This window comes from Folsomia candida, unplaced genomic scaffold, assembly GCF_002217175.1.
Source record: "Folsomia candida strain VU population unplaced genomic scaffold, ASM221717v1 Fcan01_Sc001, whole genome shotgun sequence".
Taxonomy (NCBI): Eukaryota; Metazoa; Arthropoda; class Collembola; order Entomobryomorpha; family Isotomidae; genus Folsomia; species Folsomia candida.
The window spans coordinates 17,555,984-17,569,412 of NW_019091193.1; the positions used below are offsets into that span (position 1 = coordinate 17,555,984).

General features: G+C 37.8%; 1 protein-coding gene across 2 annotated transcripts; it reads left to right on the forward strand.

The window, feature by feature from the left end:
- Positions 1 to 9,182: 9,182 nt before the first annotated feature.
- On the forward strand, positions 9,183 to 12,788 carry LOC110843415 (forkhead box protein A1-A). Of its 2 annotated transcripts, none has more exons than XM_035846528.1 (7): positions 9,183 to 10,085; positions 10,232 to 10,368; positions 10,448 to 10,464; positions 10,568 to 10,615; positions 10,828 to 10,896; positions 11,039 to 11,096; positions 11,196 to 12,788. In XM_035846528.1, exons 1-7 carry the CDS (start codon positions 9,678 to 9,680, stop codon positions 12,253 to 12,255), a joined length of 1,797 nt encoding a protein of 598 aa, XP_035702421.1. In that variant the 5' UTR covers positions 9,183 to 9,677; the 3' UTR covers positions 12,256 to 12,788. The 2 variants fall into 2 exon arrangements, with proteins under 2 accessions (XP_035702421.1, XP_021945075.2); XM_022089383.2 differs by having other exon boundaries at positions 9,184 to 10,085; positions 10,568 to 10,609.
- Positions 12,789 to 13,429: the final 641 nt, after the last annotated feature.

Here is a 13,429-nt window from a genome sequence, read left to right on the forward strand (position 1 = left end):
TTTTCCCAATTTAGAGATTGTGAAACTTAAGGAACGAAAGAAATGACAGATCCTCGGATTCATTTGAAACATTAAAAGCAGCAATGAATTAAACCAAGCAATACAAAAAAAATCAAAATGCAGCGTCCATTTGCTGGATGATATAGGAATCGTGAGATGGAGAGAGGTCGCAGTGCGCAAGATTTAATTTGGTGAAGAAAGTCTGAAAAGGAAGCCATAAAGAGTAATTTGTAGACTCGAGGGATGTTATGCTTGCCTTGAGCAGGATGAGCAGATTTCGTCCAAAATATTTTCAACTCACAGAAAAAGCTCCTTGGAAGGAGAAGTACGGGATGTTGAAATGAGAATTCGTGTCACAGCTTTCCCTGTAAAATAAATACTCTTTGACTGAACCGAAACCAAACCCTGCAGAGAAAAGATACAGCAGCGTCATGAGAAATCAAATCTGATTCCCCCAATTTGCTACCAGGGTCCAGCAGCCGTCCTGTGTTGCGCCTCCGCCTGTGATGATATGTCGCCGTCTCCTTTTGTGTCCTGAGTGAAAGCAAAGCAATGTTCTTATTTCCAGAAATACTCGTCAAATTGAATTGAAGCGTCAGGTTTTCTCGGATCATGATCAGCTTTTATGTTCTTCTCTATACATATCTATATGTAACCATTCTTTATATGTTGTTTATTATTCTCAAGACTCTGGAAACCTCCAAGTTTCACAAATTTTGATAACCAGAATTAATTCATGTAATACAATGAATAATTTATAAAGACTATAAATTTACAAATCACAATTCCCATTTATGTAAATTCCATATTGTGCAATGCCCATTTCTGCCATTTACGTACTTGTGATCTGTATTGTACTTGCGTTTCCTTGTGAGAAATTATATTTGCAAATATCTGGTGTCATTTTCCTCATTTGAGTTGACTCTCATCTCAGCACAGCGAATGTTTGTTGAAACCTGTACATAGAGAAAGTAAACGTAAGTAAAATTGACTTGGTGAAAAGGAGCCCATACTGTGGCTTTTCGTGCATGATACAATATTTCCCTAAGGCTTTCTCCTAGCTTTCACCCCTCATCGCGTGGTTGGACTGGCCTTCTCAGCAAATCCTCTTAGGTGGCCACAGCCACAAATTAATCACGGACATCCAAACTTACATCCAAAATAACGGAGAGAGCAGCCATATCAAACAAATACACACGAATCCTTGGAAAGCCAAAATTTCTCATTTGCACGTGATTTTATGGTGCATCAACATTTTTACTACAAACATGTTCAATTTTTTAAAATTATTATATAAATATGTATGTACATAATTCACAAAAAAATAATATCATTTCGTTCCAGATGCAAATTTTGTGACCATTGTTAAAAAGATGTGTGGGGTGCCGACTTTTATGCATTTCTATCGTGATCTTATCACTACTCTGTATGTACGACGAGCAATAATAGAGAATACAAAAACGTCAATGCGTATTCCCACAGGATGTGATCTGATCGGATGCATTGAGAATTGAGAGATGATTTGACGATGAGAGGATTAGAGGAAGGAAACCTCAGAATATTTCTCTTAGGTTGTTACGTTATTAGGTTTCCAGTTTGAAAAGCTTAAGGGATTTATGTTATGAACTCTGTAATAATTAAATGTTCAGTCGTCGGACTTGCAACTTTTTGTAGCCAGCTCGGCAACATTATTTCATTTTAATTTGCTTATGTAAGTCGTCGGACGGAATAATAATATTTTAGGGACGACTCGATCGCAATCACTCAATCTTTGAGTTGAATGGTTCAAACCCGTAAAAGCTGGAGTCTCCGCCTGTTTCCGTTTTCGGCAGTGCAGAGTCGTCACATCAACCTCGATTTAAATGACGGGAGTCTGCACAACTATTCATGAAAATTGGATGCGTCTCATAATTACAATTCAATCTGCTCAGCAGACTAACAACTTTATCAGCTCAATGGATACGAATAAATACTCCGGAAACAATTAAATGTGCCACAGTTGAGTGAAAGTTTCCAGCAGAGGAGCGAGTAACAAAGTCACCGTTGTTGTAGCTTAAAACATCGAAAAGAAATCGGGTAATGAGGACGTAGGTGATTCAGACGAATTCGAGATTTTTCCTCTTTCCTCTGCATCATGCATACACTTCTTGCATATTGGTTCGTAAATGTTTCCTACTTTTTAAGTTTTCCAGGATTGTATTTTCTTCCAATTTTCGAGTAGAAATTTCCTTGACTTTCTTTACTAAATTAATATCAACTATCATCGTTTAGACTTTTTTTGCTTCAAGCTTGTAACATTTAAATAAATTATATTTAGTATTTCTTGCATATTTAAGGATACCGCAGATGTCTGACTTGTTAATTTTTCTTGTCCAAAGAACAAGGACAATGGGAAGATGAGATGCTGATTGTTGTCAAATTAGGAATACAATGGGAAAGGTGGAAAGTGTTGGTATTCAAATTTATGGCTGAGATCCTTACGGAGACCCTTTTCAAGTATCTTGATCAGTCTTGATGTGAGCAGTGTGGGCATTATTTCTGTTCATGGGGGCTCCACTCACTCGCCCCACTTGAGCCATGAGTCTCCTCCACTTGAGGGGTGAATATTCCACACTTGAAGTTTACCATTTTAGTTCCAACTGATGACTGACGTGAGATGTGATGGATGGACTGAGCTAAATAAAGAAAGTCCACACAGATCGCCCACTCTTTTATTAAATAAATCTCACTTGAATGAAGAACGGCCAGATTCGAAAATTGGGTGTTTCATATTTTCAAGACTGGTTTCATGTTTCGTTGCCGGTTGAAATTGGGCACCTGAGAAGGTACTTAAATGCTTATTGAGCTACCAGCCCTGGTAAAAGTAAGTCTAATCAACATTATCACACCAGACACCACCACCAACAAAGCACCTACGTCTTTTTAGAATCTGAATCTAATTGGGAGTTTTATTTTGGCTAAAATTTGGGCCACTCTTCAATTCATAAATTCCAAGTTTAGAAACACAATGGAATACAAGCTTCCGAATGGGAAAGGTAAAGCTGCAAGGCATATGCATAATATTCCATATTTACATATATGCAGTTACCATCCGACTGGTCATCATCATAATAACGTTTCGAGCGTAGTAACAAAAGATTGGCTTAATACATATTTCTATCACAAGTATGCCTATTGTAATCTCATCCACTGGATATTTAGCTGTTTTATTAGTAATAATAACTCACTGCTTCATTTTAAGCACGTCACAAAAGGTAAAATAACGATAAGCTCGTTTGATTCTACACGCAACCACAATCCAGAAATAAGACCGAAGTATAAGGATTAGAACGAAATCTGGGAGCTCGTATTGATCGAGAAGTAGGTAGACTTGTGAGGGATATGTGTGTGCAAGGGGTTTATCAGGCAGGCACAGCTAATGGGTGAATTGAAGGGTCTCAAGGGAAATAAAATGGTAAAACGATGAAAGACGAGGTGGTGGAAAATAAGCCACTTTTATCCGCGTAATATTTAGTGGGAAGATATCATGTTGCATCAAGCAAATATACATTGATACCAAGATGTCAGTTTAGTTTAACCACTCAACTCATCTATTCCTCTATGTGTATGCATATGACACTGAAATGTTAAAACGTGGCAATAACTGCAGTAGCTTGAAAAAAACACAAAGCCACAACAGGGATTTGGAAGTGGGGTTAGAATTGAAATGTCGAATTGAGACAGAATAATTGATGCAAATTTCCATGGGGAATAATGAACTGTCACACTTCATCTCTTCATCTTTTGTGTACTATCTGTCTGTTGCATGGTTGATCCATTCATCCTTCCAAATAATCCTGTTTGTGATACCGTGAATAAGGTTGCATACAGGATCCAACTGTATTTCACTCTGTCGTAATAGTGTTCCGGTACAAGTTCGGGTTACATACGAGTTTCACGTCATATTAGTCACCCCACATTTATCGCTATTTAGTCATTACAAAAAATTACATGGATATTGCGCATGTTATTACAAAAATAAACCCATGTTCTGCTGGCTACTTGTAAAGTGAGTGAGCGTTATATGCGCATCTATTATTTCCCTGGCTTGGAAGATGAGCAAAGAGAATTGGATAAATAAGCGAGCGAATGAAAATTGCCCTTATTTTTCAATTAGTGCAACTGGTTCTCGGAACAAATGTGAGGAGACAATTAACCATATGATGAAACAAGAGGGGAGTTTTCATGATCCAAATCCCATGTTGTTACTTATGACATTTTGTGCCTGAGCAGATTGTCACCCACGCAGTTTTCATCACATATTGTAGATTGTGATAATAACTATCATTTTTGTAGTAAATAGCGCACGGTTTAAACATATCTGCAGTAACACAACTTTAGTAATCTATCATGTTTTTACTTGCTCTTTGATTTAAAAACAGTGCAAAATATCACTTGCTTTGAAACAGAAATGTTGATTGATCAGATGGATTATCTGTCACGCACAACATGCATCGTGCTTCATTAGTTGATAAAATATGGTCTTTGGGTAAATATATAATTTCCTATGATTGGCTATGTGTTTGGTCATGGTGAGCTCAGGGTTCAATTCGACCTGGTTAATTGTTAACTCAGTACTAGCAATAACAATTCCTGGTGGGTGATACACTCAAATTTCGGCCCACTTTTGCTAAATTTGTCATGGACAAAAATATGTACATACTCATAATTAGCCCCAGAAACTCTACAAATTTTTAAAAACATTTTTAAATGACAAAAATCTATGAAGATTGCAAAGAACTTTTTATAACACCATTTTTGAAATCGCCTCAAAATTTTAAAAAAAGTTCAAGATTCTTGAAAAGTTGTCATTAACTCAGAAAATGTCAAAAATTTCGCCGTCGACTAATGTATTCTACTTATTCTAGAAAAGTCAAAAATATGAATGTCATATTTTTTTTTACCCTGAAAAACAAAAATTGATAAAATTCGACTCAAATCTGAGTACATCACCTGACACCATCGCATTGTAAGTCAAATATTAATGCTACTGTCCTCATCCATTAAGAATGCATTCTAAATACTTCCTAAAACGGTGACAGGTTAGCTCAACACTTGAATCAGCATTTTGAAATCTTGTAAATTGTTGATTTCAACAGTTGAAAGCATGACTGAAAAATTTAAAGAATTTTCCTTTCTGAATTCCGCAAAGTCACCTACATAATTAAAAATACGTCAAAATTCCAAACGTCAAAAAGCGACGGCAATCCACATGCATGTTTGCTTACTTTTTTGTTTACCGAGTCAAATATTTACCAGCCTGAAAAATATTGCCATCAACAGAGAAACGTAAACATTTTCAAATGCATCTTGGCTTAAGTTGGGTCGTACCATTCGTGCCAGATATTCGATTATGTATGTTGAATGCTGGAGGTTAAGCTGTAATTATTTTGAGAGCTTTCCGTTTTCGGGGCAACGCTGGCTGCCCGTCCTCATGAACGGTTGGTATATTTGGTATATTGGCTGGGCAATAGTAGATACAGAGATCAGCAGCATGAAAAAAGATCTGATTCCAATGGAGCAATTATTGTATATATGCGCCAGAGAAATTGTGTTGATTAAGATCAAAGGAGAGAACCCCTGGTGTCAGGGCGAGGGCAGGGGTCCCACACGCCCTTTTGTTCTGAATCACTTTCCTTGTCAAAACATTTAGTCGTTTCGTTGGTTCGTCCGTCGGTAATAGTTTCTTTCTCCTCAGAATTCTAATGTTACCTCAAAATGCAGAAGGGATGCAGGCTCAAGTTGTGTTGGAGAGGATCGCATCAATTAGGAAACGCTGTGTGTGTGTGAACCAAACAAGAAACGAAATTCTATATGTATAGGCTTTACACTAGCAAATACACCAGTAAATCACATACTGACATCAGCTCCGTAGGTCCATTTTGTTAGGTGAGGAAATTCATAATCAAGGTTAGAAAATAAATTTTAAACAACCATAATCGCGTCTTTTCGATTACAATTACGAGTAGAATAAAACAGGAAAGAAGGATTGAGCTGCTGATTAGCTGTAATTTGAGAGTAGCACGCCTCTCAAATTCTGCATGCATTGAGTGACAAACGCGTGAATGTGTGTTGTGGATTTAAACATTATCAATGCATAATCTACAAAAATATTATGGATACGAGGACTAAAGCTTATTTTGTATTTTGACTAAACCCCATACACTCACCGCACCTTCTTCACCCCATTCATCCTGTGCTCTCTCAATTATTCAGCAGTAGGGGTTTTCAATTCACACTCATCCTCATTCAACCTGGAGAGCACTTATTGGCATTCATGGGCAATAAATCTCACAAAGAGCGTTGGACAGTTTTCACACAACAAATGCCAGAATAATGAAGTGTGTGAAAACTGAGAGACCCTTCCTGCTAAATACAGACGCACTGCTACTCATACGGCAAAATGGAACAGATTGCCACCCATTCATGAGCCCTTACGTTTACGTTTCTTTACCTGGTCCACAACCAGCCAGCCAATGATCAAATAAATAGATGCCAATAAGCATTGTCCGTAATTGGTGGCCGACACAATAATCTTTGAAATAATCAACTGTCAAATTTCCAGTCTCAATAACTTTGTCACACAGACAATAATGTTGTTGGTAATGACATTTCAATTGCAGTTGCATCCTATTTAATGTTTATGGACACAACATTTACGCCATGTTTGTGCATATGTAGTCGACAAATTGTTCTGTGGAAATTTTGGTTTCCTGTATATGATGGCTTCATTGGCTCCATGCAAATTTTCAACAGAATTAATGTTAATATGCAATGTGACTTTAAGAAAGGAAAAAAGAACACTGTTTTAATTAACAAGCGTGGATCTATGTTTTTACATTATAGAGGCATAACAGTATTTGCTATGAGATAATCATTTATAAATTTGTGAGGACAAAACTTAACACAAACAATGCAATTAGTATTAAATGTTAAAACTAATGTTCAGCTGAATCGTGGCAGATGTTGTCAAAATATTTATTTCTGTTCATGAATAGGTTGTTGTGCCTCACATTTGCAACGCATAATTCATCTAGTTTTACATATGATGGATGTCCTATATGCACGGAGAGGATTAGTTTAAAATGAAAAACTGTGTTGATCATAAAACACATAAAACACTTTTTCTTTTAAATTTGTAGATTATGGTGGTGATAAAAAGTATTTACATTGAAGAACCAAACCAACATGTAGAAACTTTTGTTTAATTCTGGATATTTTAAAAGCAATTTGCGTACATATTTTCTTAATGGATCTTAATCTGTAGAACAACAAATTGGTCTCTTGTAAAAAAATATTTGAAACCAAATTAGTTAAAAGAAATAGACAAACATGCTTCTCAGCAATGAGTCAGCTCGGAGGAATCATTAGTACTTGTACATTAATACAAACACAGACATTTTAAGAAAGACCAACAGTTCAGACTTGTTTTGGCCCGAGTCAGTCTTTGTCTCTTTCTTCATTTCGAAAACCAATTTGGGTCATCTTTCTTGCGATCTCATGACCAATACCTTAATAAAAAAGAGTGGTATATTTATTGTTTCCATACAAAATTTGTGCAAACTTTCGAGAATATTGGATAAGCCGTTCGACCGCTTATGTAGTGTCACTTATGAACAGACGTACGCAAGTGATTATTCCATAAGCCCTGGTTCGGACTGAAGAATAAATGCGGATTCAATAAGCTGCGACGGCTGTTTGCATATGTATATGAAGATGTAAGTTTTGGCGAACAACCATCATCGCGATTATGAATAGTTTTGCATTTAATAAATATAATAAAAGTTCGCCACCTAAATTTTTGTATAAACAAAACATGCTTTTTGGTAAACAACGCCATTCACTCGTGTCAAATATTATAAAGGTCGTAAATGCAAGAAAGATGTGACAGTGCTTGCCACACGTTGGCTGCTTGACTTCTGGTTAAGCGAAATATAATCGTTTGTTTATCTGCAACTCGTTGGTCATAAAAATAAACATGAATTTAAATGAGCCATTCTTCTTTCGTAAATAAATAAGTACTCTCCATTGGACTAGTTTGCTCAAGAAACGGGATTGTAACATGAGAAGCATTGAAAACAGTCGGTTAAAGCTATGCAATTATTTTACACTGCTTAAATTTCTACGCAATCTTAATGAATGGGTGCATGCGAAAAAATTAAACAAGTAATTCGATTCCTGGAAAAGAAGAACAGTTGTTATTTTTGTTGTAAAAAGTTATTGACTGTTTTGTTAAGACTTTTTTTAACACACACAGTGTAACGTTTACATTTATGTCTAATCCGCATAAGCTGTGAGTCAGTGTGTCCAGTTTGAACCTTTAAGTGCTGTATGGCCTACTGATCCTGAGAGATTGAACTTGCAAGGTTATTGGTAACTTGATACATACTTATTTTAGAGTTAGTGTTATTGTAGGTACATGTGCTAATGTTAATTCTAATGCTAATGTAGGTACGCGATTGAAAGAAAGCTAGGAATAATTAAGGAAAATATGTATGTGCGTGTATCATAGTGAAAGCATTATGAAAGAAATTAGAAATTAAAATCTCAAGATTTGATCAAAATTCAATGCAAGACAGGACTTTGTATCAATTCTCCGTTTCCGCAAGGTGGATTCGGAGAACCTGACCGTACAAAGGAAAGCAGGCGAATTGGATAAAAGGCTTGCAAATCCAATTGAGTTTGCAGAGGAGAGAGGCAGTAGCATTTTCGCGTAGAACACGATCGTGAACAACATTTATACAACAGAGCTGATAATGGTAGCGAAAGGCCGAGGTTGTATAGAAAAATAGAGAAGAAGCTCGAAGCGAGGTGTCTGAGAGAGCAGAGATTGATTGTGCGGTGTCGTCGTCGCAGCAGCGTGGCGACTTGGTAGGAGATCTTTGAAAACTTACTGTTGTGTGCGCTGCAGTGGTGGTGGTGGTAACTGTGGGGAGTGCCCCATCCAGTTGGTTGGTTGGCCATCGCCAAGGCTGGGCGTCTACCCAGAATGGAAGCTTACAAATTGTGCATACACAGAGACCAATAGTTGCTCCAAAATATTATCCAACACTCGACTCCCCTTCTTCCGAATGCTTTCTACAAAGTTTTAACAACACTGGGGCGTTTCAGCTCAACAGCATCATCATCATCTAAACTACTTCTAAATAAACTCCTCTCCAACAGCACTGCAAATATTTTCTACAAAATGAACCAAAAGCGCAAGCCATGTCTCTTTCATAGCATCATCATCGGCCCCGTCTAACAACTTTATCCAAGTCCAGTGGTAGCACTGATTTCGAGCTCAATTTAACATCAACTTGGCGTGAGCAAACATCTTCCAAAACCAATAACTGTCTCATTCTCTGTATTCATACACAACAATAATCAAACACACGCATCAGCTTGGTAGGCTTCTGCTTCTGTTTTTAAAACACAGTCGAGGCAAGTTGAGACAACGGTCACTTTCTCAATAGTGAGATTCTCGTTTAGCCAAGTCACATAAGGTCTATACACATATATGTCAACTGACAACTGACTCTGACTAATGCAGTTGACTGCAAACTGTTAATTAAGGGAGCAAGATTTTGTGTTTTGTGGATAATTGCTAACCAAGTGCAAGGCAGTGATAGTTGAATATACTTTGTGTGTGGTGTTACATGACTATGTCGACAAGTTCCTCCAATAACCAGCAACTTTCTTCACGAGTAAGCAATTTCACATCTCTTGCACAAAACAACATGCCACCTGGAACCGGAAATGGAGGTGGTGGAGTTAACAACCAGGCAGTGCCAGTAAATAACATGGCGCTCAGCACGGGTGCTGGAAATATCGGAGGCCTCCAAATACCGGGGATACTTTCTCCTGCCAGCGCCCTGGAACATTATCGCCTCTCTCAGCTGTATCAGTACGCCATGGCTGCAGAACGACTCAGATGTCCACCTGGCTCCTTCATGCCACCCATGCCGCCCGGAGTAAGACCAGAACTCTTCTATGGACCCTACTGCAGAATTGATCCCAGACTTGCAGGCTTATGTCGACCCCCAGAGGAACCAAAACCTCAGCAGGTACATGTACTTTCACTCTCACTTCACATGAGTTAAGAGTTGACAACTTTATCTGGAAAATCTTGTATGCATTTAAAAGCTGATCTTGCATACGTGCATGTGTATACTTTCTGCACTAATGATAAACAAATTACATCATTTTTCAGAGCTATATCGGGCTCATTGCAATGGCAATATTGAGTTCACCGGAAAAAAAGTTAGTGCTGAGCGATATTTATCAGTACATTTTGGATAACTTCCCCTATTTCCGAGCACGCGGTCCGGGGTGGAGAAATAGTATTAGGTTCGTAAACAGACCAGTGTTGCACATTGTATCATCCCCCTAAACCAATTTAGTACTAATTGTTGTTTTCTTCATTTAGGCATAACCTGAGTTTAAGTAAGTGAACTTAAAGTACATTCATATATGGTACACATGCTTCGTCGTCTCAAGTCTTTCTAGTCCTTATGTATTTTTTTAACGTAATTCCTTGTTTTTTTAGATGACTGTTTTATCAAGTCGGGAAGATCGGCTAACGGAAAGGGTAAGTGTAAGTGATTTTATGCTACTATTCTCATTGCCAGAAACAGCATATTTTTTTGAATACCTCATTCCTATCAGTCATTCATATTTGTCCTGATTTATTTTCCAAAAACTAGGATGCATTAGTTTACACGCATATTATCAACATGATGGAAGCTTGTATTAAACCAAATGTGTTATATCCATGAGCTCCAGTAAATATTTCTGTATTGTTATAAGGTCACTTTTGGAGAATCCACGACGCTAATGTGGATGACTTTACCAAAGGGGACTTTCGTCGTCGTCGAGGTAAGTCGATACCTTCCGAAATTCAACGTCCAATTTGTTTCTTTCCTTCTTTATCTCTGTTAGGAATGATTTCTTAACCAACTCATTGAGAGAGATTCTTTCACTGTATTTTCACCCAATTTACTTAATTTATTCTGTCTAGCCCAGCGGAAAGTCCGCAAGCACATGGGGCTCGCTGTGGACGATGAAGATTCTCCCAGGTAAAGAATATATTGTTTCATTTGGCATAATTAATAATCACGTAGTAAGCAAAAGTAGGATCAAAAATATCCAAACTAACCGTCGCATTGAATTTTCAGCCCCCCACCTTCGTCCCCACCCCCAATATGGCACCATCCTCATCACCCCCTCAACCACGGCGGTGTGGGTCACATGGGAAATCCCATGAATCTCGCTGGGTCACCACCAGGCCCAGGTTTAGATCCTGCCACCCTGTTTGGTCTTACAGCCGCCGCTGCTGCCAATTTGAGCCAGAAACCACCAACAGGTCATCACCATCACCATCCCAGTCACCTCCATTCCGTCAATCAAACTCTAATGTTGAGTCGAAAGCGTCAATTTGATGTCGCTTCTCTGCTCGCACCAGAAAAGGATCGAAGTCACCTATCTCCAGTATCATGCAAAAGTGATGAGAACAGTCTCTCTAGTCCCAGTCCACCCCCAACCATGATCAAAAGAATGAATGTAGGCAAACAAAGGAATGCTGAAGATTCTTCAACTTCTGAGCATTCAGAGAACGAGGACATTGAAGTGACAGAAGATGATACTCGAGAGAAGAGTGAGGAAAGGATTCCTTTGGGAGACATTGATGATGATCGCAAGAAGATTGAGAGTGAGCACAACGAGTCTGCTAATAACAATTCTCATGTGCAGCAGCAGCAGCGAAGATCGTCGTCTGCGGGGCAAGGTGGGAATTCCAGCAATGACGACGAAGACAATGAGAATCAATCTCGGCATCTCAACAGTGGTCAACAATTTGGGCTGATGGGTATGAACAACTCGGGCAGCAACAACCCCTTGAATTTTGCTGGATTTCATGGTCACGGTCAATTGAATCAAGACTCATTTTCACAATCAAATCTTCCTCCTCATGGAATTATGCTGCCATTAGACTTCATCCAAGCCCAGCATTTTATTCAACATCATCAAAGTCAAAGTGGTGGTGGAGCTGGGTTACAAAATCCTTCAAATAACCCGTCATCCCAACTCCAGTCCTCAAATTCGAGCTTCCCGTTTGGTCCCGGAGGTCAAAACATACTCCAGCAGAACTCATCGTTAGCATCATTAATGATTCTTTCATCCAGATACAAAGAACTCACATCAAGTATGATTATAGCGAGCAGACGGTCCCCTCAATAAATACTCAATCCAATAAGTTGCTGTTCATTTTCAATGCGTTGAATGCTAACAAGGCAGTGTTTCTCTATTCCAGTCGAACCTTGGCTCCTCACATGCATATACTCACTCCCTCACTCATTAGTATTCCTGGCTCATCTTGGATTTCTGATGGGCTAATAAAAATAGCAGTTATTGGTTGTCCTCCTGTCACGATTATCATAGTCCAAGTCTTAATCTTTTAATTGATAGACCAACCCAAATCTGACAAAAGAGAGAAACGGCTGCAAGATTTGACATGAATGACACGAAATAAATATTTTGGTGAGACAAAAAGGCAATCGGTGAATCCAATAAGGAATTGTGATGTCCCTTTTACATACGTTAATTTTTTATAATTGTTCTTTTTTAATTCATTATAAATGCAACAATTATTAATTTATAGTAAGATAATCGTAAAATAGAAATGTCTAATACGTCACTGTTACTTAATTGTTTTTATTAAATACAAATTAGAACGTTACTCAAAACACAACGAAATAAAAATGATTTAAAAATATTAAGCCGTGATTTGCATAACTTTATGAACCACACTCATATCTATTTATTAAACAGCACGATGAATTGCACATTAATTAAGAGGTTGGTGATGGTGTAATAACTTTGCATGAAATCTAGAATCAAATGTGCACTATATCCACATTAACGCTATGTATGTGTATATAGGAAATGAGATTAAAATTCATTTTTCTATACATTTATCATAAAATGCATAATTAGTTTACGTGTGATAAGCACTACAGTATTTCACAACAATCAAAAACCACCAGCAAAAATGCACTACTGTTTAAACACGTGCAAGATATTACTTATTCTGTATCATGTGAATGAATTAATAAATGAGAGACGGGAGAACTGACATGAGGGTGGATTGCTGATTAAATCTTTGATGATAAAAACTGAATGCCTTTACTCATACATAATCTTTCAGATGTAGACGAATCTTTCAAATTTTTCATATTCTTGCAATTTGTAATCAACTCTGCTCACTTGTACGTACGTAGATGTGTGCAAGTAGTGCCCTGATTTTTTACTAATGTTAACATGTTTCACGTTTCATTCGAGGCACATATTATTATTACTACACCAGATGGATGGACTATGCTACCTTTACTTTTAATGGTATGTATGCACATAA

What these genes read in the sequence shown, in the direction of transcription:
- LOC110843415 (XM_035846528.1), top strand. Translation starts at nt 9,678, where the DNA reads ATGACTATGTCGACAAGTTCCTCCAATAACCAGCAACTTTCTTCACGA. An exon ending in GGACTTTCGTCGTCGTCGAG is followed by an intron (nt 10,897 to 11,038) that starts GTAAGTCGATAC and finishes TATTCTGTCTAG; the next exon opens with CCCAGCGGAAAGTCCGCAAG. An exon ending in GACGATGAAGATTCTCCCAG is followed by an intron (nt 11,097 to 11,195) that starts GTAAAGAATATA and finishes TTGAATTTTCAG; the next exon opens with CCCCCCACCTTCGTCCCCAC.